This window comes from Oryzias latipes, chromosome 10, assembly GCF_053564925.1.
Source record: "Oryzias latipes strain Hd-rR chromosome 10, Olatipes_Hd-rR_3.1".
Taxonomy (NCBI): domain Eukaryota; kingdom Metazoa; phylum Chordata; class Actinopteri; order Beloniformes; family Adrianichthyidae; genus Oryzias; species Oryzias latipes.
In genome coordinates this window covers 31,149,874-31,174,752 of record NC_136246.1, presented here as the reverse complement: position 1 = coordinate 31,174,752, position 24,879 = coordinate 31,149,874, and the positions used below count along the sequence as shown (strand labels likewise).

The 24,879-nt window shown below is 42.8% G+C and overlaps 3 protein-coding genes across 4 annotated transcripts; 1 reads left to right on the top strand and 2 right to left on the bottom strand.

Annotated features, from left to right (window-relative positions):
- Positions 1–6: 6 nt before the first annotated feature.
- Positions 7–1,958, bottom strand: si:dkey-237j10.2 (uncharacterized). Its single transcript, XM_011480537.4, has 2 exons — positions 1,463–1,958; positions 7–1,145 (listed from the first exon to the last, which is right to left on the bottom strand). Exons 1-2 carry the CDS (start codon positions 1,827–1,829, stop codon positions 472–474), a joined length of 1,041 nt encoding a protein of 346 aa, XP_011478839.2. The 5' UTR covers positions 1,830–1,958; the 3' UTR covers positions 7–471.
- Positions 1,959–4,715: 2,757 nt separating this feature from the next.
- Positions 4,716–19,447, bottom strand: sh3bgrl (SH3 domain binding glutamate-rich protein like). 2 transcript variants are annotated; one of them, XM_004073588.5, is made up of 5 exons: positions 19,267–19,447; positions 17,682–17,771; positions 10,462–10,647; positions 8,054–8,134; positions 4,716–5,330 (listed from the first exon to the last, which is right to left on the bottom strand). In XM_004073588.5, exons 2-5 carry the CDS (start codon positions 17,724–17,726, stop codon positions 5,295–5,297), a joined length of 348 nt encoding a protein of 115 aa, XP_004073636.1. In that variant the 5' UTR covers positions 17,727–17,771; positions 19,267–19,447; the 3' UTR covers positions 4,716–5,294. The 2 variants fall into 2 exon arrangements, with proteins under 2 accessions (XP_004073636.1, XP_078810527.1); XM_078954401.1 differs by lacking the exons at positions 17,682–17,771; positions 19,267–19,447 and adding an exon at positions 11,677–12,621 and having other exon boundaries at positions 10,462–11,437.
- Positions 18,197–21,596, top strand: hmgn6 (high mobility group nucleosome binding domain 6). The gene is made up of 6 exons (XM_004073587.5): positions 18,197–18,920; positions 19,881–19,913; positions 20,061–20,090; positions 20,349–20,396; positions 20,468–20,587; positions 20,670–21,596. Exons 1-6 carry the CDS (start codon positions 18,906–18,908, stop codon positions 20,715–20,717), a joined length of 294 nt encoding a protein of 97 aa, XP_004073635.1. The 5' UTR covers positions 18,197–18,905; the 3' UTR covers positions 20,718–21,596.
- Positions 21,597–24,879: the final 3,283 nt, after the last annotated feature.

Below are 24,879 nucleotides of genomic sequence, written 5' to 3'. Positions count from 1 at the left end.
AACAGGTTGGTTTTATGAGCTTTATTTTTATTTGTAAAGAATAGATTTGTGACAATTTATTTGAAACGTTTTTTTCTTGAAAGTTTGAAGACTTGTGGTGGGAAACGGACTGTGGTTTTAGACCTTTGAGGTTTCTCTCTCATCAAATTGATCTTATTTCAACTCTTTAACTTTACATGATTTTGGGAAAGTAACCTTTCAGATTTTTCAAATATTTAAAAATGAGTTGTTGTTTTTTTAAATTGAGGTTTAAAATAGAAACAGGCTGGAAGTGACTAAGAACAAGCTTTAAAAATCATATCAGACTGCTGACCTGTAGTGCCACCTTTTGACAGCAGGTGGCGCATGGAACCAGTTGAGTTTGAGGCATCACTCCATCATGCATAAAACAGAGCTGCAACATGGAATTACACTTAATTTCCTTTCACGGGTACATATGAGTGACCGTGCAGAATCCCTGGTCGAGCATATTCAATACTTTAGGAGGACGTTTGCCTGCAGATGTGGATTTTCAGCTTCAGAAATCCTCAACACTGGGGAGCTGAAGTGTGAGGAGGGAGCAACATTCTGGGTGCTCAGATAACTTATTTTGTCACCGCTGCCTCTTTGTGGACCTTGATCCATGCTGTTCTCAAGTGAGTAGGGTTCTTGGGACCCGGGCTGCGGCGGGGGCACCAGGCCGTGCAGGAGGCTGTTCTCCAGGTGGGAGTTGCATCGAGCTAAATTATCCGTCAGATGCTGCATGTAAACCTCCTCCAGCTTCTTTTCCAGCAGTCCGTTCAGCACGGAGTTGGACATGGGCTCCAACCCTGGTTCGTTCGCGTCCAGGCTGATGCTCTGAGTGCCGCCCATGACCAGATAGCCCTGGTCTGGGATGGACACAGCTGAACCAGCATAGACCTCTGGCTTAAAATTCACCGCAGGGTAGCCGGAGTCCTGCTGGCTTGAGTTGGCTCTCACTGGATTGTGGGAGATGCGACCTGAATCGGCCACCTGTAGGTCTGGATACTGGTCCAGGAGGCTGCAGTTCTCAATGCAGACGAGATTTGGGGTTGGTGCAGGTGAGTACCCGGGGATGAAGAGGCCCGGTGGCTGAGGAGGCACTCTCCGTCTCTGGGCTGAGCTTAAATCTTCCAAGTTTGGTCCTAAATGTAAGAAATATACATTTTTACTGACAAAAGAACAAACGCAGATGGATTATAAGATGTTTTCAAAGCCCAACTGTTAGTTTTTCTATTCACTTTGATCAAAATTTTTATTTAAAGCCTCAAGAAGTTCAGGTTTTATCCTGAACAGAGACCAATTGAAAGGAAGAAGCTGTCTTTGTAGGAGAAAAGAGGAAGCATTTCAGACGGAGGGCAAACAGCTCGAGGACCCATTTGCTTCATAAAGTGACTGTAGGAAGTTCAAGCTGACCCTCGTCAGAGCATTTGAGTCGAGTTGCAGAGCCTTGGCTCTTTACCTGCTTCGGCTGAAAGCATCTGTGGCAGCGCAGACCTGGAGCAAGAAGCTGCACACGTCAGCGGGTTCACGCCATGAGCGCTCGTCTGACCTCTCTTCTGCTTGGAGGCAAACCGTTTCTCCTCCCTGAAGGGCAGTGATGTCAAAAAACCTTCCGCCAACATGACACCGAGGAACGTCTTTCTTTCTGCCTCTTTTTGCACGTCTCTCAGCTCTTCATAGATGGCCGGTTCAGAAGTTTGACTTCTCTTCCTCTGTCCTGTTTCACTTCTGCATGTGACGACTGGGCCCTCCACCCACACGGGCTCACTTCCTCCACCACTGGGACAGAAAATCACGGCAGTAAAGTAAAATACAGTACAGTGCATGCAAAAGAAATGATAAACTTGAAGTACTATGATCTAAACCAGGATACTACAACCTTTAATGCTAAAAACAAAAACAAAAACGGCTTCTTTGCTTAGAAAAATCAACTTTATTTCTGTTTTTGTTCCCGTTTAGAAAAGTTTGTGTTTGTTTCTGAGGAACAGCACGGATATTTGTTTCCATCTTTAGGTTGAAATCTTTCATTTCATCCATGCAGGAGAAATTTCTGCACGCGAAAAAAGGTCTAAACGGGTCGATTTGACCCAGAACACAACAGCAGGGTTAAATGTTTGCAACAGTTCTAAAAGTGTTTTTCAAAAAAGAAAAAAAAAGAAAACACACAGTACAGTACAGTCCACCGCTCTCAACAAGGGAGTGTCTCTCACTTCCAACTTTCACAACCCACTTTAAAAAAGTTTCAGAGGGCAAATCATTGAATTCCTCTTATCCCGGCTACCGTTGGGCAAAGGCGGGGTGCGTCCTGAACATGTCGCCAGTCTGCTGCAGGGGCCACACACTCACACACACCAGTGGAAAACTTATCCCTTGTGCTATCCTAGGCACGTTAACGTTGGGTCATCTAGACCCACTAGACAGTGCTCTGAACCTTTTTTCTTCAATGATTTGTGATCTTCACTGGTGTCCATGAATTACATGAAATCCTTCCACCTTTATCCACCTTTGTCATGTTAGGGAGAACACGTCAATTTAAGGGTGGGGTCATCTGGACCCCATAAGAAAGCACAAGGGTTAAAGTGACCAATGAACCTGTTTTTTGGTCTGTGGGAGGAAGCTGGAGTGTCCAGAGAAAACCCACACATGCAAACTCCACACAGAAAGGACCCAGCCGGGATTCGAACCGCGGCCTTCTCTCTGAGAGGTGAGGGTGCTAACCTCTACCCCCACCATGCAGCAAATCAATGTCGTCGTAATGACCATGTTTAAAATATTTGCAATTGCTTTGCGTGTGCCGTTCTAGTTCTAAACGCCACGGATGCGAATCCGTTTGCATCTGTTGTTCATTTCTATTTCCTACAGCAAACTACTGGACAGTGTTGGAACGGAGTGAACTGAGGAGGCTCAAACCCTCTCTTTTTCCTCTTCCCCACCAAACAGCTGCTCCATTTTCACGGTCAGCCTGCCTGCTGATGATTTCCCTCCGTCTGACTGCCAGCAGAACGCGGCGATTTGTCACCTCGCAGCACATTTCCACCGCTGTGCAGCTCAGCTGTGATGACTTGCATCCCTCCCAGCACCCAGGGTTGGATTTTAGGGCCAATCAGCCATAAAATATGAGGCTCCAAAAGCACAAAAAACATGAGTCGATTGGAACTAATCAAAGTGGAAGCTTTAAACTATTTTAGGCAGCTGTAGTAGATCTTGTAAAACCGCATTTACACTGTAGAAATTATTATTTTTTTTAGCTTTTTAGCTTTGTAAACACAGAATGTTTATTGTAAAATGATTGGTTTTCAAAGGTTTATTTTTAGCTTTGAAATAAATTGCATTTGCTTGTATGTTCTAAGTGAACTGCATAATGAGATGAATTCAACAAGTTCTTCCTCTGGACTCAATTACCCATAATGCACAAACCAGGAAGAACTGTGTTCACCAGTACGGCCAAATATCCAATATAACAAAAAAACAAAATCTTCCTCTAACCCCAAAGATGTAAAACTTTTGACACCTTGGATTTTTTTTAAATGTACAGATTAACAATTTACTGCTTTTATGCTCTTGTTAATGCAAAAAATGTTTTTCTTTTCTTTTTTACTCATTTTTCTATCAGTGGATTTTAAAGTTGGCTTATTTTTGTATGATTCTGTATATTTTTAATAGAGATTATTTTTAAAAAAGCACAGCCAAATATCACATACATAAGTGTAAATATGCTTATGTTTTTTGTGTGTAACAAGTATTAATTCCAGCACAAAAGGATAAGCTGTTAAAACTGAAGTTTGGTCACATTTAAGAGTTTAGATAAGTTATATCTTTATTTATTTTTAAGTAATATGGCTTCTTTCTGTCTGTCAACCTCCTGGCAAGTTAAATGCCATGTTGCTGCTTCACTCAACAGACTTGCACGTGTTGCATGATGTTCTATATGTGCAATATTTGTCACAGTTCAATAAAAAGACTCCCCGGTATAGTTTCATCTGACTTGATTTGTGTATTTCAGCATTAATTTGCATCGTTGTTCAAAACCCTCCTTCATTTTGAGTAATGAGTTGCAACACTTCAAGTTAACAATGTCCATCCAGAAGGAAACACTGAGTTAAGACAAAAAAACTTTGCATGTTAGTTATTTGAACTGCTATGCAAATGGGGAATATGTACCTCTCCTTCTGTCCCAATACTTTAATATTATGAAGTTCCTCCAAATTCAAAATGTGAAGGCACTTAGTTTTAGGTCATTTGCACAAACACCAGGTGGAATTGCAAACTATCCAACAAAATACCTGTTCTGTCCTTGTTTTTAGCAGAATATATTTGTCAGTTTAGCATCCAAGTGTCCGTTTCAAATGACTTATTTTGACGAATCACGACTGAGGTTTTCTAAAGATTTTACACACATCCTGCAGCAGGAAACCACGTAAGCCGGCAAAAATCAAAATATTACTGGTATAATCCAGTTTATTCAAAATATTTTAAGATGCTTGAGGTCCAATTTGTGCTTTAGGCAAATCCCTTTCTCCTCTATTTTCCACATATTTTGAATAAACTGGGTTTAACAGACTAGTCTTACTTTCTTTGTGAGTTACTGTTCTCTTTGAAAGACAAATCATTTTTTGTGTTCGTCTAACTCCCTGGAGTTGCAGTTTAGTTTTTCTGTCCTTTATTTAGGTGCAGCCTTAATGTATTTTACACCAAAAGGAGAGCACACAGGATCATTTTTGCCACCTAAATCTTTATTTCACGTCAGGCCAGGCTGTACAAGATCATCAACAGGACGTCCAACAGAAGGAAGAGAAACTGCTACTTCCTTTAAACAAAGACGGCCAATAATAAAACAAAACAAGCTTCCCTCTTCTGGCCCTTTTGGAATGTACTTTCAGTCTCTAAACTTTTATCAGTCTTAGTAAAAAACAATCATTAAAAAAAAGTTTGGGATTCAAATGGCACTAAATCAGAATCATGTAAATATGAATATGGAGGTTTATCAACAACTTTTCCAGAAAGTTCTGATGAATGCTTGGATTGGATCAATATTCGTGAGGATGTGCTCCTGCAGAGGACGCTACAACGAGACGCTAACCGTGAACGGAACATTTCATCGGATTCACACTCTGAGGTCCGGGGGCCTCAAGGCACAGCTGAAGACGAATCATACAAAAAGGTTCCAACAAAGTAAGTAGAATTGTTAGTTATTAGCCGACTGAAGAGTGGAGGCTCTCTTCTCTGTGTTCTGGGTCGGTCTGGGTCCAGGCGTGGATGTGGGGAAGGCCAGAGGTTCCAGTGGAAAGGTGCTACTGCTGGGCTTTCTTTGCTTGAGCTACGGCCTCCTGGTGAAAAAACAAAGAAACCAAAGGTGATGAGAAATTCAGATTGCCTTTTCCTTGCCACAGACAGGAATAATAAAAAAAAAAAACAGTTTCCACGGTAACTGGCACACCTTCTGCAGTTCCTGCTTTAACAGAGAGGAGGTGCCAGTATGCAGGATGGAAAGCAAAAGGGGAAATATGTGCATTTTTATTACACTAATGTGTGTCTTCTGCATGGAAATCACTAACCAGATACAGTACAGACCAAATGTATGGACACGGCTTCTCATTAAAAGAGTTTTCTTTATTTTCATGACTATGAAAATTGTAGATTCACACTGAAGGCATCAAAACTGTGAATTAACACATTTGGACTTATACACATAACAAAAAGTGTGAAACGACTGAAAATATGTCATATTGTAGGTTCTTCATAGTAGCCACCTTTTGCTTTGATTACTGCTTTGCACACTCTTGGCATTCTCTTGAGGAGCTTCCAGAGGTAGTCACCTGAAATGTTTTTCACCTCACAGGTGTGTCCTGTCAGGTTTAATACGTGTGATTTCTTGCCTTATAAATGGGGTTGGAACCATCAGTTGTGTTGTGCAGAAGTCAGGTGGAGACACAGCTGATAGTCCTGCTGAATAGACTGTTAGAATGTGTAGGGATGGGAATAGAAGCCCCATGAAGCTTCCCTTTGGCTTCATGTAATTGCGCCGGAAAAATGAACCACTCATTCAGGGCTTTGAAACACAGAGCAGCGGCATCTGGTGGCGGACTGGACGTAAACATATGCTTCAACTAAGCTCCTTGTAACACTTCAATGTGGAAATGATGATGAAAAAACGTAAAACAAAACAATATTGTTAATGATAATTAGACTAAAAAACAACATAACACAACGAGTTACGTTTTCTGTGAGAGGTGGTTGACACAGCAAAATACACATCACATCAAGAAAATAAACGCAAAGCAAAAAAATACAATTGTAAAACACTTGACTTGAACTCAGGATGCAAACCCCACTGACTGTTCCACTGAGCTATCTCTACTGACACTAATACGGCTTGTCATCATAGCGTATCGTTGTATTCGGAGAAATCGAGTTGAAACGATCCTGAGCGACAGTAGGTTTTTGACCAGGAACCATGGTAAAGTGCAATGAACTGACGCTGATTCCAATCTTGGGGAAACAATAGAACTATTCGGGAAACGTTCGGGATTCATTTCGTATTTCTAGAGAATAGCGCGCCCAACTGTTGGAAACGCAAGTGACATCTGAAGCGTGGTTCGACCAAACGATGGATTTGGCGCATCATACATCATCAACCACGTGATCTACGATAGTTGATACAGACACTGTCGAAACACCGTGCCGAAACACTCTGTTTCATGGAAGTGAAACGCCCGCCGAAGCGTCCTGTCAAGCGGGCCATCCCTACGAACGTGTATTATGGCAAGAAAAAAGCAGCTAAGTACAGAAAAGAGTGGCCATCATTACTTTAAGAAATAAAGGTCAGTCAGTCCCAAAATTTGGGAAAACTTTGAAAGTGTCCCCAAGTGCAGTCACGAAAACCATAAAGCGCTACAAAGAAACTGGCTCACATGCGAACCGCCCCAGGAAAGGAAGACCAAGAGTCACCTCTGCTGCAGAGGATAAGTTCATCCGAGTCAGCAGCCTCAGAAATGGCAGGTTAACAGCAGCTCAGATTAGAGAGCAGGTCAATGTCACACAGAGTTCTAGCAGCAGACACATCTCTACAACAACTGTTCAAAGGAGACTGTGTGAATCAGGCCTTCATGCTAGAATATCTGCTAGGAAACCACTGCTAAAGAAAGGCAACAAGCAGAAGAGACTTGTTTGGACTAAAGAACACAATGAATGGACATCAGACCAGTGGAAATCTGTGCTTTGGTCTGATGAGTCCAAATTGGAGATTATTGGTTCCAACCACCGTGACTTTGTGCAACGCAGAAAAGGTGAACGGATGGACTCTACATGCCTGGTTCCCACCGTGAAGCATGGAGGAGGAGGTGTGATGGTGTGGGGGTGCTTTGCTGGTGACACTGTTGGGGATTTATTCCAAATTGAAGGCATACTGAACCAGCATGGCTACCACATCATCCTGCTATCCATGCTATTCCATCCGGTTTGGGTTTGGTTGGACCATCATTTATTTTTCAACAGGACAATGACCCCAAACACACCTCCAGGCTGGATGAGGGCTATTTGACCAATGAGGAGAGTGATGGATGGCTGTGCCAGATGACCTGGTCTCCACACCGAACCACCGGACCTGAACCCAATCCAGATGGTTTGGGGTGAGCTGGACCGCAGACTGAAGGCAAAAGGGCCAACAAGTGCTAAGCATTCTGGGAACTCCTTCAAGTCTGTTGGAAGACCATTTCAGGTGACTACCTCTGGAAGCTCATCAGGAGAATGCCAAGAGTGAGCAAAGCAGTAATCAAAGCAAAAGGTGAGGAACTACGAAGAACCTACAATATGACATATTTTCAGTTGTTTCACACTTTTTTGTTATATAATTCCACATGTTTTAATCAAAAGTTTTGATGCCTTCAGTGTGAATCTAAAATTTTCATAGTCATGAAAATAAAGAAAACCCTTTGAATGAGAAGCCGTGTCCAAACTTTTGGTCTGTACTGTATTTATTAGGACACAAAAGTCTGTTTCATAGGACATGGCTGTCACACATTTTCTTTGGGGGGGGGGGTCTTCAACTTGCCTTTGAACCTGGAGGAGCAGTCAGACCCAGAAAAGCATACACAGCGTTGTCCTCTCTGGCATCAAAGAAGGCTTCATAGTTCTGGGGGAAAAAATAATTGAAAATCGATTAGTTTCCTTCCATCTTTATCCCGGCACACCCAAGATGTGACGCTGCGTCACACGGATGGTTCCATCCGAGACCCTGAAAGCGAAGCGAAAAGCTCACATGACCCCTTTCTGCATTGTCACTTACACTCTTGAACGTACTCTCATTCAATACTTCCCCGGATCCGACACATCCTGCATGTGCTACTTTGTGTTTATCCATCAACAATATGAGGGCACGACTGCAGGAACAATTCCCAACAGAGCGTGGAGATATTTGAAAAGATAAATGGGCACATTTTAAAGCTGCACAAATTAATATCTGAAATACTTCATGTTTTTACCTTTTAATTCCAACCAGGAAGCCCAAAAATAACCAAAAAAAAAACAGAAATACAAGGTAAAAGTTAACATGACTTCATGTTTACATGTTACAGACCCTAAGACATGATTACAGTTGGCAGCGTGCGCGCCATAAACAATTTAATACCTATTTGTGCTAAAAAAAATAATGATCATAATTTAAAATCATAAATAAATCATAAAGGAAAGTTAAAAATGAAAACAAATAAAGAAAAACAGATTTAAAGTGAATCTAAATTCTACTTTCTAGCTGTAACAACACATCGTGAAGAGTGTTGGGAGTAACAAAAACAATGTTTTAGGTCCCAGGAAGAATACAAAAAACTTGCAGACTGTGATCCAAACGTGCACGTTTTAACATGTGTGGCCAATATGCAAAGTGCTTTTTGTTTTGTAAAGCAGTTTGGCATGCAATCATGTGAAAAGTGCTTCTTCAAAAAGGTTTGATTGGATATTTTCAGAGCTTTTTTCCCCTCCGTTGTGGGTCTCTGGTTATAGGAAAAATAAAATGTTATACGTTTTAATAAGAAATGTATTTTTCAGACTGCAAGGCGCATCGTGCCAAACAGATAAGTCACCAGCAGTTGAAGCACTGTGCGTTTCAGTCTGCCAGACTCCTGACTACAATACCCATAATGCTCCAACAATCCGTCAAGCAGTTCGGCCGTTTAGCAAAGTTGAATTAAAACACTTTGACTGATTTTTTTATTCCCACGTACCACAAAAACTCTATTTGAGGTCAGTAGGCACAACCAGAATTCATGTATAGGCAATTATAAGGCTAATTTTCTACTTTTGAAAACATTTAACACGGTTAAGTGCATCTTATGGTCCTAAACGTTTGGTAAGGGTCACTTAATTAGCTCTGATTTCATTTTAGTTAGTTAGGATTATGAATTTATGGATGAAATGCATCAACAACTGTCAATAACTGTATTTTTATTTACATTACCTACCTACCTACGACTACATTTGCTGCGTTCATATAATCCTATGTGGCACAGGATGTCTTTTATTTTGAAAGGAAGTTGTGAGAACCTGTCAAAAGTTATAAACCATTTTATATTTTGGAGAAACAAAACTGCAATTTACTCTTTGTTTTATTTATGCCAAAATATATAATGGTTCATTTATATTTATCATGACAGTGGCATAAAAACAGTTATTTTTTGTGGCTCCTGCTGGGTCAGTGAGACGTGACCCCCTGGTCAAGCAGAATTAGGATAAAGCAGCATTTTAGGCTAGACAACACTGATTGTCCTCATCTTTGGAGTAAATGTAGGAGTGTAACCTTAAAAGTACATAGTCTTGGGAGGTTTTCTTATGCATTATTATCTAAAAGCTACAAGCTGAGTTTTTACATGTCTCCAGCATTTTGTCTTATCAGTTGTGAGATAAATCTGCACAATAAATGGCAAATTTATCCCGATGTCAAGCTGTGCAAGGCGCATGTCGCAAACAACGGCGTTAACTGGGATAAATGGTTACCTTAAACGTGCTTAAACAATTTTATGGCAGCTTGAAGTATTTAACGAATCAACTAAATCCATTTATGCCTCTGACCAATCAGACGGAGTCCTTTTATGTCCTGTTTAGACGAGGGTCATTTGGAGTATAATTTAGTTTATTTTGACTCTTTTTTTTTAAATTAAACTGTTGCAGTGAAATGGAAATTATGTTTTTGGTTGTTTTGCTATTCGTTTGTGTATCGCAAGTTATATAGTCATCGCAATATTGATCATTAAGTTTTCCTCACATCGTTCAGCCCTAATCGGTAATCTGTTGCAGCATCAGAATTGTGATGAAATGCAAAACACAAGAGGGGAAAACTGAACAGCCTCCAACAAAAGAAGCTTCTTCGGGTCGCTCCCGGAGTTTTACACGCTGAGTGACGTTGAACTGATATGAACGGTAACACAATGTGCAGAAGAACAGCAGTTCGGCGAGCGCTCGTCTCACCCCGCAGTATTTGCTTTCGTTAAATATCTGTGGAGGCAGGGGGTTCCCAGTGGCAGGTCTGGACTCCTCGGGTATATTCTCCCGCATCCACTTCCTGTTGGCCTCGTTGGCTGCGATGTCGCACTCCTCAAACTCGATCCTATTGGCTGCCAGGAAGCCCATCACATCCTGCTGCTGCTTTTTGATCTGCGCATGGGAGGGGAGACAAACGGCGAAAGGGGAAGTTGTCGTTTAAAACCACATGTTGATGTACGACATGCAAGAAAACAGAAGGTTCTGCTAACTTCTTCGTGGTTCCTGGCTGCAAATGAATAAAGTTGACCCATCAAAATGATCCATTTGCTGCCATTTTCACTTTAAAAAAACACTAGCTAGTTTTGCAAATCCTAAAAAATATCTCTTTGAATCAATTCTTTTTTTGGCTCAGATGCAAAAAGAGAAAGGAACTTTATTCTGAAGGAAGCACAAGTAGATCAAAGGTGCTACATCTCTAAAGATCTGCAACCCTTTTGAAGGGTATTAACACAGAAAAGCAGCAGAGTTGTTCTTCTGACTCATCCCATGTGAGTCTGTATGTGTGCTTCAGTGTGAGAAATTCTCTTCCAATGAGCTCTCAGTGAGTGTGAGCCAGGAGGAGGATGGCCCTAGAAGGCCAGACGGAAACAAGAGCCCCTCTGGGACTCGAGGGGAGGTAACTGGTCAAACACGAGCCAAATAAGGCCTGCTTCATGGAGATGCACACACATCCAGACTCTGCAAAGCCATGCACCTTAAGCCAAAGTAAACCAGGTTTATCACCAAAAAAAAAAAAAAAACCACCAGGAGCGATTCATCTGCTTCCCTCCAGCTCTGACGGCATCTTGTCGGGGCTCCTCCCAAGTTTTTGCTATGCAGAGGAGGCTGGTGGACGACCAAAGAGTCGTCTGCTGAAACAAAACTTGGGTGTGTGAAACAGGGGGCTTGGGTCTGCAGGGACCTCTTCTTTCTTCCACTTTCGGCTTCTCCCATCAGGGGTCGCCACAGCGAACAAGTCGCATGGTAAATTTGGCAATGTTTTACGCCGGATGCCCTTCCTGACGCAACCTTCTCAAACCGGGCTTGGAACCGGCAGAGGTAGAGAAGGGAACAGGGAGCAGCCTGGAGTCGAACCCTGGTTTCACGGATGGAAGGCGCCGCAAACCAGCATGAGCTAAACTGGCTTGGGTCTGCAGGGACCATTTGAATTAAAAAGGGGGTAAAACCCTAAAAACCAGCTCCACCTGCTCGGGCAAATGTCCAACGCCCCTCTGGAATGCACAACACCTCATCTCGATGACTCGCCCGCGTTAACACGACAGACAAAACAGCTTGAAAATTCAGATTCGACACAAGTTTTCTTGTCGTCCTTTCAGTTTGGTGCACTGTCAGCACTACTGCAACAACCCTGCATTGTCCAGTTGCCAAGCAAAATTAATTTGTGGGACAAAGTGGCCTCCTGCCATCTGCCCCCAAGTCCAACCGCACACTGGAGCTCCCAACTTAAAACGCTTCTGGTTAGGAATCGAGCGCCTGGCGTTTCTGACACTGAAGACTTTGCCTTTGGTGTCGTAATAGACAGGATTTGATCTTTTGCACATTGCTGCCTTGAGCAATTGATTCCTTATCTAGTTCTTGGAATTAGACTAACTTAAATTGTAGTGAAAAAGCAAAAGATGTTTGAACCTTTTAAAATGTGCAGCCAGTTTGCTGCAAAGACAAACCGTGAAAGATCGATTTCCATGACTCCAGCTTTGCCTGTCTGATGTTCTCAGCCCTACACAATGTGCCTTTTATGCAAATAGCCACTGAGATTACAAACATAATGCAAATCTAGAAAAGGGAAATGTTTCCCTGTTTTGTTTATAGTGCGTGGAGCTTCAAACGACAATGTCTGGCTTGTCCAACAGCTTTGACCGTCTTATGTACCTCTCCTTCAGCTTTGGAGACATTTATGTTGAGCCTTTTCACTGAAACTGCAGAATATTTGTCAAAAAAGAGGGGCATGATCCAGACTTTTTATAATTATCGCATAGGGCTGAGAAGAATTTGCCATTTGCGATGAACAAACTGCAAAACAACCAAAAACATAATTTCCATTTCACTGCAACAGTTTAACTTAAATAAGATTTAACCCTCGTCAACATAGGAGGCCAACATCTAACAAAAGAGCTCCGCCCGATTGGTCAACAACGTGAAGGCGTCCATCTGATTGGTCAAATGCATTTATTTGGTTCGTTAAATACTTCAAGCTGCCATAAGATTGTTTTGGCACATTTAAGGTAACCTTTTATTGCGATTTTCGCCGTCTTTTGCGATATGCGTATTGCACAGCTTTTGATAAAGACAAATTTTCGACATATTGTCCAGGCCTATTATCTCCTAATTTTATTCTATTCTCCGCACCTTTAGGGATACACATCCTCGTTATTCTTTAGGTCACATCGGCACCTTGTTGTTGAATGTGTTGCCTTGGATATTCTGCTTTATTTGCCTGTTAAAAAAGATCATCAGAACTCTGCCATGAACCAAGACAGCAACGCCGGATCTGCACAAGAACGTGGGTATCGGATCTTTTGACGTGAACCCAACTGCGTTTCACGTTGGTGTGAATCTATAGACTTCAGATGGACCAAAGGGGGAAAACTAAAGCAAATAATGACATAAGTACCATGGATTACTAGTAGTGCAAAAACAAATGGTTCCCTTCAGGATTTGGATCACCCCTAAGAGCAGGGCTGTCAGACTCAAATTTACTGCGGGCCAAAATTAGGCAGTGAAGTAAAGTCACAGGCCAAACTCAATATTTACAGAAAAATTAACTGCAACTGATATGTAATGTTTAACCTTTTCGTATGGAAACAACCTTTAGCACATTGGTCTAAGCCGGACATCTGGCATCTTTTCTTAGATGCAAGTTCATCAAAGTCTGGGGTCGGGCTCTGAGCCGGGGAAAACCTCGTGTTTTAGCAGGCCTGTCTTGAAAGCTCCTGTTGTCCGTCTTTCGTTTGGCCATTTTTGTGGAGGGTGACATGAATTTGTCCGATGTGACGGGAGCATGTCTGTCAGTGACTGTCAACAGAAAAAGAGCGCCAACGTACTAGCAAAGCATTGTGGGATTTGTAGTGTTAGCAGTACAGTATATACCGGGGGCCAGCTCTAATGCACATTTGCGGGCCAAATATAATTACACTACAGGCCAAATTTGGCCCCCGGGCCAGATTTTGACACATGTGCCTAAGAGTTTTATAGAACACAAATCTAACCCCTTTTTTTTTTTAAAATCAGCTGGTTGTAGTAGAACCCAAATTTGTATCTTTTTTTAAGATAAGAAAGTTTTCTAGGCAAGTTGGAGAACGGTACAAAACAATAACTAGTCTGGCTCAGTCGTCTATTTGTGGAACGACAGAGTAGGCAAAAGCCAATATGGCCGCACCAGTTCAGGCCTCAATTTGTTGTCGTATTATTTGGATAACTGCTTTAGTTACGTTTTTTTCACTGCAAAGTTTCACTAGAAAGTGCAAAACGATCCTAACATGACATCCCAACAAACCAAAAGGAAGAAACTATGGTAGTTTGAAGAACGGTTAGATAATACGCTGATTTTGATCTTAAAAGGGATCGATATGAACCAACAGAAATCCTCATTATATAAAACTCAGACAAAGAACTGCGTTATTTTTCATGACTCTTGTCTTTTTTTTGTCTTCCAAAGCTAAAATGAAACCAATCAGCAATGTTTTTCATCTCCTTGAAACGACAGCAAACAAAGAGACGTTTGGAAGTCTTCCTCAAAACATCAACCAACCCGGTTTTCATTTGAACATTTCTAAGCAGGAAATCCACTATTTCTGTTACTACTAGCAATTATTAGCCAGCGAAAAAAATTCACGTTGGTAAATCACTGATGGATCGTCTCACCAAGAGTTCCTCCAAAAACAACCCAGTACAATTATTTTACATCAGGATTGTTGCTGAACTGAATGGAACAAACTTTAGCTATCTTAGCTTTAGCTTTAGAATCTCAGCGTAATTTTACAGTTTGGAGAAAATATTTGACCATTTACTCCCATCAAGACGCACATTTAAAGGTCTTTCCATACAGTTCAGAAGTAGCTCTGAATTTGTTTTGATGAAAAATGTCTTAGAAATCCTTCCAACAGTTGAAGAGGTCACCTGGTGAAAGTTACTCGGTGGAATATTGTGTATTGTGCATGAAAAGCAACTGGGTTCCAAACATTTTAAGGCTCAATATCCATCTAACTTGCCCTGTAATAAAACGTATCCAGGGTCAGGATAACTTCTGCTCAAAGACCCAGTGACTATGGATGGATGGAAGGACGGATAAAGAAACTCCTATTCTAGGTGCATTTCCTTGTGCTATCTTATGGGGTCTAGATGACCCCACCCTTACATTGACGTGTTCTCCCGACCATGACAAAGGAGGATAAAGGTGGAAAGATTTCATGTAATCCATGGACACCAGTGAAGATCACAAATCATTGAAGAAAAAAAGGTTCAGCGCACTGTCTAGTGGGTCTAGATGACCCAACTCCCAATGTTAGAGTGCCTTGGATAGCACAAGGGTTAGTCCTTTAAAAAACAAAGTAACCACATTTCCTCTAAATTCTCAAAATAGATCTTAGATTTTCTGTAAAACAAAGATTCTTCATCAACCCCAAAGCAGTTGACACTCCTCATCATCACGTGACATCGGCTGCAGACCTGATCAATCCCAGATAAAGGTCAGAGCTCTGGTGCTAAAAGCTCTGAGACAATGCTACACGTTTATTGGATGGACGGCGGCCACAACGTCAAATCAGACCAATAAAGCCGTGACTGATTGGAGACTATCATATCCAGTTTAATGGAGAGAGAGAAAAGGGAGAACTAAAACGGTCCAGGATACTCCGTGACCTTTCTGATGCAGCGGAGGCCAAACTTTTGAATCCACTCTGAGCCACAAGAAACATGATCTCTCTCCAGCCGTGTGTTTGTGAAGGATAAAGGCCTGTCGTGATTAGATCAGGTCTGATTTCTGCCCCAAACAGTTTCTTGCTGGAATGTTAACAGCAGCATTAGCCTCCACCCAAGCCTCAGCTCTGTCTACATGATATAAAAGAGCTGCACAATGCAACTTTGGCTACACTCTATTTTGGCTCGCTAAACAGGAAACAAACCACAAGAAAAGCAGAAAAAGAGGGAAAAAAAGAAGTGTGACATACAGGAGCAGCTGTAAAAACAATCGAGCCGTGTTTCTATCAATAGTCAAAGTGGGGATATAAGCAATTTAAACACTGAAAATAGTGAAACACACTGAATGGGAGACATGTATTGTGGCTACAAGGACGTTGTGCAACAGTGCATGCAGTGACATCAAGAGGAAAAGCACGAACACTAACGCTTTGCCTCGTTCCAACCGTGCAACTTTTGAGTTCCACTTGTTGCTGAGTGGTGCAGGTCTCCGTGACATTTGCATGAGTGCTTTTAGGGAAAACGTGTCTCGTTTGTTTGCCTATTGGGACACAAAGACCTGATGGAAATGAAGCTGGTAGTATTTCCTTGGTGTAAGTAACAAAACACCACGACTAGTTTTGGACGAGCTCGACGGTGCCTTCAAGACGTTATGATCTCATTTTTAGAAGGTCATAAGTATTAAATGATTTGGTCAGGAGAAAGAATCGCGTTTCGTGTGGCTTCAACCTCAAACTTGGGGTGGAAATGTACACATTATACGTTCGTATCTCAGCACATGGACGTGTAGATCACCATAAAGAAGTAGGTGATATCAGATCAATAATCAGGAAAAATCTGGGTTTTGCTGGGTGAGACCAAAGCAAAAGATGTTTGACCCACTCTCTGAATTATCCAAATTGGTTCTCGTCCTTTTCTAACCCCTCAGCAAAGCATCACCATCGTGCTTCTGCTCTACTTCCTCATCATCAGCATTACTACTTCTTCTGGTTCAGTCCCTCCACGTATCACATAATCGAGGTTCTAAGTCCAGAATCGTTCTGATTAAACCAGCAAATAGCTAAATTCCTGGTTGAATTCCTCTGGCTCGGCACACCATCTGTGTTTTTCTCCTCGGTCGAGTAAAAGCTTTTAATATATTTTGGAAACCCTCCCACTCATACCGCTGGTTCTTGGCAGCTTGGTCAGGAGTAGACACTGGCGGAATGCACCAACACCGTCTAGCACATAGGATTCTGGGTAAAAATATATATTTTGAGAAGGTTGCAACAGCCTAAAATCCTAGATCGAGTGTTGGTTTACAAACAAGCAACACGACCGTAAACATCAAAAGCAAAATATAACAGCAGAGGCCCCGATAAGCGTCATAAAGAAGCAGTTTTACAGCCGATCGCTAAACATTAACATTAAACATAAATATCAGGAAGTGCTTTGGCTGCAGAAGCTCATCTATTCATTCTAAATGGGCTGTACAGGAAGGAAACGGATCAATGAAAAGCATTCGACTTCCTCCCGTCTGACTTTTCAGACATAATTGCAAAAAATAGATGTTTAGTTTAAATGTATGGTGGCTTTGTCTTCAGTTTGTGCAGCAAAGCAGATCACTGATCCAGATAACAACTGTGTTGTTCAAGACGCATATGCATCAAGACACAAGCTTGATCCAGACCTTCCTAAAGTCCTAAAAAGTGGCACTTAGTCTGCAGGAGCTCCCTGTGGAGTTGCATCTGAAGAGAAAGTGCAGCAACGATCAACAAGAACACACAAAGACCAAGTGAAAGCGCACGTTCAGTCAGATTCTGAGTGTTCTTATCCTGCCATGGCATCAGGTGGAACATCTCTCGGAACATTATCGTCCCTGCATTTCTGCAGCTTGTTTTGCAACTAAAAAAAAAAAGAGAGAAAAATAAAGAAAAACTTCAGGAAGAAGAAGCAATGTGACAAAAACCACAGCTCAGAGAGCTTTCATTACAGTCTGCCTCGGGTCCTCTGGGTCTTTCTCCTCTGATAAAGTTGCAGGGAAAGTTAGAAAAAAAATGCATAACTGAGAAACTCCAGCTGTGTTCAAAGTCCTGATGGGAGCAGAGCTGCAAGCTTCCTCCAGGATGAGGATGACAGTCTAAACCTGATCAGTTCGATTAAAGTTAATCCATTTCTAATCAACCCTGGATGCTTTAATCAAACCCAGCAAAAATTTAAAAAAACAGCCTCTCCATTGTTTCAGGTCTTACCGAGGTGGATCCTGAGGACGATGCTATGTACACTTTGATCACCATCTTCTTCCTCTTGATGCTCTCCGTTCCAGCAGCTGCTTTGCTCGGCTTCGTGCAGGAAGGATGACGTGAAATAACAACAACAAAAGGACACAACAACGGAAAAAAACTACAACAAACTTCGAAAACCAAAAAGAAGCAGCGTTCAGATGTTCGCAGCGCAGACTATCTGCGCAAATGCTCCGGTTCTCAGCTCTGTGGATGGAGCTTCACATTCCTCCTCCGCCTCCACGCCCCTTCCAGACTCCCCCCTCCCCTACCCTCCGCGAGGAAGCTAGCGCGCGCGCGCACACCGACGCGAGAAGGCTCCCGTTCCAAGATGGCAACACGTCGAGGCTTTTTACTGTGTGAATCTTTCAGCTTTGACCCCCCCCTCCTATTGTCTGCCACCCGCTCGTACACGAATCTAAAGTGTTTTCTGTTCGAATTTATTGCAAATTGAACAGAAAACATTTGCAGCTATGACACCCCCCCCCCTCTCTCATTTTTAGGGGTTTTGTGCAACAGCACGGCTGTTAAGCAGCTACTTTCATTAAACGGGCTTTGTGAGCCCCCTGCAGGCGTTTATGGCACGCGGCGGCAGACGAATGTAGCAAAGCCGACCGACAAAACAAACAAAAAAAAATATGTCGGAAGAGGTGTAGGCGCCATATTGGGCTCAAACAACAACGGTGTGAATTTTTAAACTTTTAAACACGCGAGCTCGCGCTTTTTTTGACACGCGAGCCCGGAAAAAAAAAAAAAAAGCAGGGGGCTTATCCCCGCGGCGGAGGCCTAAGCACGCAGGCGAGCCCTCCGCCGTTAGGCCCTCCGCTATCGCGGTGACATCTCACGCGCGTGTGAAATCAAACATGTCCTCGAACGGGAGACTCCCCCCTTCCATTTCTCGCAGGCTTCCTCTCCCACCGAAGAAGGAGCCATTCGCGCAGACCCCCTAGAACACCACCGGCTCCAAAAAATTCCAAGTGTTCTGCGGGGCCCGAATGGCGTCATCTGATTGGTCCAGAGCCTATCAATCATGCCTTTAGCCGCACCCCTCCCCCCATTCAACCACTCGCTTCTCTGTTCCAGTGTGTTTACTACACTGCCGAGCATTAGGGAGACACTCGTCTTCACATGCACTGAACCCGCGAATAAAAGCCGCTTTAGTTGTGTTTGTGAGAAAACCTCAAAGAATTCACCATGCCCAAGAGAAAGGTACGTATTCGTGAGGCGATAAAAATATTTCGAGGCGGATATCGGCTATTAACGCGATGCAAATGATTGTGGAGACATCCCTCCGAGACATTACTTAATTATAACGCAACGTCCGTCAGTTGTTCGCCGCCGCTAATTCCCCCTAAATTTTCTAGACATAATGTGCATTTTTTGTGTGTCAAAACGAATATTTTCCTGTTCGAGTGCGACCGTAGAAACGCGTTTGACTGCGAGCGCCGCTGTCCTTTTTTTGGGGGGGGAGTCAGAAGTCTCGGTCTCCATGCAGTTAAAGCACAAGCAGCAGCCATGCTTTGCAGCTCTTGTCCACCTTCGTTGCCCGACCTACCGAGAACAAACGCTCTGTTTATCGCCATTTCGCCACCAAACCGCCCGGAAGTGCCGCCCAAAATTCCTCCAGTGCCTCTCCTTGTCATTTTGACTGAAAAACGATGGCATTCGCGCGCGCGTTTCGATAAAATTACGTATTTTCTCTCTTTGTTCGCGGTCCCAAATGGCTGCGATGACCCGCCTCTACCGCCAGGGGGCAGCCGAGAGCGCGAAAAAAGGTCCCTCCCCCTTTTCTGAAAGACTCCCGCGCCAGCTTTCAAATCTGAGCTCCATGCATTGAATGAGAGAAAGAAATGGGGGAGTGAGAGGGAAAAAACAGGGCCCAGGCCCTCAACTTATGGCTCCACGGGTCCACATGGCTCGGCTAACGTGGCCCACGTTCCAATCCTCGCATGAAAGCAACAATTTAGGCCCTTTGGGCAAGAAAATTCACCTGGTTTACAATTATTTGTCAGTTTCCACCTGAATCTGAGAAGTTTTCTGGAGCAAAATTAAATGGGCCTAAAAACGTGCAAAAACCACTTTTCAGCCCTTTGCATCAAAATAAAAACACATTATTGTTAATTTGGTCATTTATTCTCATATTAGTCTGTTTTTTTGTGCGTTTCTCAGGCACAAGGAACAGAAGCAGGAGAGAAGGAAGAGGTAAGTCGTTTTTAACTCCACATATATTTTATATATTTTTATTAAATCTAATAAATAAGTATTGTTTGTGCACATTTTTAAACGCATTTTGTTTAAAGTCTCAATCTGAGTAAAGCGGCTCCGTTAATCATCTTTGATATTTTTCAGCCCCAGAGGAGATCGGCCCGGTTATCGGCGGTAAGGAAACGCGCTCGTTGTGTTTACTTTCAAAAGACAGAATTAAAAATGAATGAAAAGCATTCAATTGTCTGTAAAAACAAGGAGATTTGTATATTATTTGCTATGAAGAAGAAAAAATAATTTGAAGGCAGTTATTTTCACTTAAAAATGAGATGTAAAGGTTCCACACGACAATAAAAAAGATTTAGGAAATGATAAATGTGTTAAATACAAATTTGATGTGAAAATTAAGGAATTTTTTTCTCCCCCCCACAGAAACCGGCCCCACCTAAGCCGGAGCCAAAGGCCAAGAAGGCAGCAAAGGTGAAGGACGTCGAGAAACCAGGTGAAGAGCAAAGTTCTCAGAACTAAAACGGCCGCCTCTCTTTTAACAGAAAGAAAAGGCTGTGAATGACAAGAAGGAGGACAAGAAGACCAAGAAGGCAAAGGAGAACGCCGAGGCAGAGGCCAACGAGGAGAACCACTCTGAGAACGGAGAGGCCAAGACCAACGAGGTGAGCGCCGGCGGGCGGGAGCCGACCCGACGCGCCAAAAACCAAAAGGCTTGACTTCTTCTTCCTCTTCGTCCTTTCCCAGGTGGAAGCAGCCCCCGAGGAGGCCAAGGAGGAGGCCAAGTCCGAGTAGCACCACTGCCCAACTGTTCCCCCTCCTCGACGGCCCACCTCCCCACACACCCAGCCAGCCAGCCGGTCCTCCCTGCCCTCCTCAAGTCTCACACGGTTTCCCTCCAAGGCGTATTGTTAACAGAGGAATATTTTTATCAATGATTTTATAAGTATCCGTACAGATTTTTAGCACAAAAAAAAAGCTGAACATGGAGCGCCTTGCAGATTTGCAGTGATCATATCAAAGTGTCTGCAAGAGAAACACACTAAAATCTTTTTTAAAAGGCATTTTATGATTGAAGGCTCGTTTTGGTGTAGGAAAAAAAAAAGACGCGTTATCCCCCTGTCGGATTGGCCATGTCGTGAGTTGTGTATTACTGTGTTTTTTGCCCCCCGCCCTACCTACCCCCCCCCCGCTCTGTCCTTCATCCTCCACAGATTAGACCCCCCCCCCCATACAGCTCAGCTTTTCTCCATGTTTTATTAACGGTTCAGCCATGTTAATGTGATTCTTTTAGACCTCTAAATGTGCAGTGACTTCTTCCCTTCGCTTCCGTCTCATGGTCTCGTTTCCCCTCCATTTTTTTTTTTTCCATTGATATTGCAAACATTAAACGTGTGTTTTGTCCAAAAAGAAAGAGGAAGATGAACATGTGAAACATTCCGGGAACAGCGATTGCCTCTGACCTGTCTCCTAGACGATAAACAGCTCCTGCTCCATCCAGGCTGTCATGTCAGCTTTTCTAAACACTCTTTCTTTCTTTTCTTTTTCTTTTCTTTCTTTTTTGTTAAAAGATTGGATTTGGAAATCTTTTATCTGACAAATGCAGGTGTCTGGTCCCTCTCTTATGTTCTGAAGTTCTCTTAATAAAAAGAAGTCCTGGGAATTTTCCTCGAATCATCGTCTGTGGTTTTGTTCTTTGGACACGGAAGCGGTGACGGGTTTAGGACGGAAAAGTACCTTGTAAGCATCTCTGGCAGCAAATGTAATCCTCACAAGTACAACAAAGGGCTTATGATGAGCTTCAAAACGCCAGCGTGATGAGCTGCCGCTACAAATTTTGAAATATCCGCTGGACAGGCCTCTTTTCCTGACCTTAGAGGGTTAAAATGAACATTTTTGTCGTCTGTAATTCAATCTTTTCTCTGATCAGAATCCTTTTTTGCTTGTCCCACTTTTTGTACTCTAAATAAGTAAAGATAAGACTATAAAAATACATTTCTTGAAAGGCTTAGCAGCCTCTCCATGCACCTGAGCCAGCAGCAGGCTGCAGCCCCTTCAAGCTGCTCCTGGACCCCAGTGACCCACATTCACCTCAAGCATCCACCGGTGGGCCTCTGTCTCATCCTGTGACATCCCTATGGAGAGCAGACACACAAAGCTGCACAGACGACATGCAGCTGAAGGGCTGAGACATTGAATGCAGTCGACTGGGCAAACACACTGCTCTTTCTGGGCTTTTCAATGCTCTGCATTAGCTTCCGGTGCTGACAGCATGGGGGTGGGGGGGTCTTGCATTATTTCCTGCAACTGCCAAAATTCTTATTGCATATTTTGCGAGTTGCATTCCTCTGTGAGGGCACATAAAGCGAAAGTGGAGCGCGGTCCCCTTCTTGCAGAGGGCATTTGTGTGCAGCCCCTTGCTGCCTGCAGCAGGCCCACCTCCAGTTCCTGTTCAAACGCAAACCATTCGTTCAGTTTTTTGTTTTTTAGACTAATTCTGCCTTCACTGGTTATTTTTCTCCATTCTCATGCATCTTCTGCGGATGCGTTGCGCACTTGCAGCCACTCTGACCTGCATTGTCATGGCCGAGCGCCGGGCTCCATTTTGTCTAAAACGTTTCCTTCTGTTGTGAAACGCGTCATTACGCACGGCGCCACTAGATGGCGGCATTGCCACGCGGAAGCGCTCGCATACTCTCAGCCTTCCCCCTCCCATCCTCCATGCGGTGGAGCTTTTATTAAGCCCACATTTTATTAACTGGCGCATTAAAGATGTTACTATTTTTCCCGAGGCATACATTAGGCGCGTATGAATCACTGATAAACGATAAGGGATGAGTCACACATTTCTCAATGAAAATTGGCTTCAAAGGTTGTTTTTTTAAGTCCTCCTGCTCCTCCTTCATGCTTTCTGGCCTCAGGAAACATCTGTTTAGTACTTTTTATTACTCATTTGGTTATAGAAGCAGGTGAGAAATCCAGCTGAGAAATTGATAAGACTGATATATTTGATGCGCCACAATGATATTGATCCGGCTCAAAGTTTTATTATTATTATTTTGGATCTCCTGTGCACAACCTCCTTTCATCATCTGTCCTTGTGATAGTGCTCAGCTGCTACACCTTTTACTGATCCGTCCATTTATCCCCTCTCCTGTGATCTGCCCTCAGACTCATTAACGGCTTTGATAGGCCACTAAGACGCAGACGCACCGCTCTCTCCTATATCGGGCATCAGCGCGCTAATCAGCCCGCAGCATTATTTCATGTCTGAACTGAAGGTTCGCCTGCCTGCTTATCTGTCTATCTGACCATCTGCCAGTCTGTCTGCTCGTCCTTTACTGTCTTTGGCTCCTGTGACCCGCAGCAGTAAGAAAACTTCTCAAAGGAGACAAAAATAAATAATAATAATACCACCAAATTTTCACATCATACTTTATTTTCTCACACCTTTCAGTGTGTGTTTGGAACTACTCATCCCTATGAAAACTGCTGGTTTTGGTTCGCTCGTGATTGAGGACATGTATTATTAAAATTGGGCTTAAAACTGCATTTCTGAGTATTCCTTTTCCCAAATCGCTGTGAATCAGGAGCAGATGAAAAGATGGCGCTGCATAAAGGGGGGCTACAGTCGGCGGGCTACAAGATCCATTCTGGTATGTCCACTTGTGGACGACTAGATCCATGAATGTCTTTGTTTTCCTCGCCCGAGGTGGCATCTGGCTCAAAAGTATACGGCTACATATCTACGACAGGTTGCAAAATGCCTTTTTTTTTAGCTTGGGGGTGTGAGGTGCTGTAAGCTAAAAAAAAGAGTGTAAAAAACAGAGGGATGATGGGAAATGAGAGATGGATCATTGTACACCAGCTCACCCACAGCTGAGAGGGAAATTTCTGTTGAACTACTGCCACTCTGCAGAAACTATGTCCTAGAAAACAACATGTTTTTTGATTCTCGCAAAAAAAATAACAACACCCCGCAAAAATCATAATTAAAAGACAACTGCAAACACTTTTACCACACAAGAAAAGATGATTGGAACTTTGAAGCACTGTTTCTGAGGAGGCCATGTAATGCATGAAAAGAGATGATGTCACCAACAGTAGGTATATTATATAATCTATTTTCAATCAATATTGTTTTAATTGTCTTTAAATGCATTGTTTAATGTCTAACCTCAGCCATACAGCGACTACACACTAAAACCTCCATAATTACACTCAAGTTGGGTTGTCTTTAACCCTTGTGCTATCCTAGACACTTTAACATTGGGAGTTGGGTCATCTAGACCCACTAGACAGTGCTCTGAACCTTTTTTCTTCAATGATTTGTGATCTTCACTGGTGTCCATGGATGACATGAAATCTTTCCACCTTTATCCACCTTTGTCATGGTAGGGAGAACACGTCAAAGTAAGGGTGGGGTCATCTAAGATAGCACAAGGGTTAACCGAGCGCCGACGTTAAAAAGGAAACTAACTTTTTGTTGTTTTAAAAAACTCAAGAAAAAACATACATTGGGTCAAAATGACCCAAAAAGTGACCCAAAAATACATCCCATGAATTACCAAGGATTGAATGGAAATAACCCAAGAGAATAACTTCAGAGTCTTTCAATTAAAAAAATAAAAAGCTGGGTGGCACTTACAGTAAAAATAAAATTGTCACACAGATCTCACACTATTTTGCAAAAATAACAAGAGGAGACAATCCAACTATACATTTTATATCATAAGCCAACACACTTGGATTATTTCTTCATGGGATTTTTAATGTAGGGGCATCTTTTTTTTGGGGGGGGGTACTTTTCAGAGCACTACACTACGAATTTTGGGGGTTATGTTGGTTTCATTTAAAAGTTAGTCCTTTTTTAACCTTGAAGTTTGGTCCAACTTGGGTTGGATTTAAAATATGGAGTCTTCAATGCGCAGACAGCGGTTCAAAACACTTTAAGTGC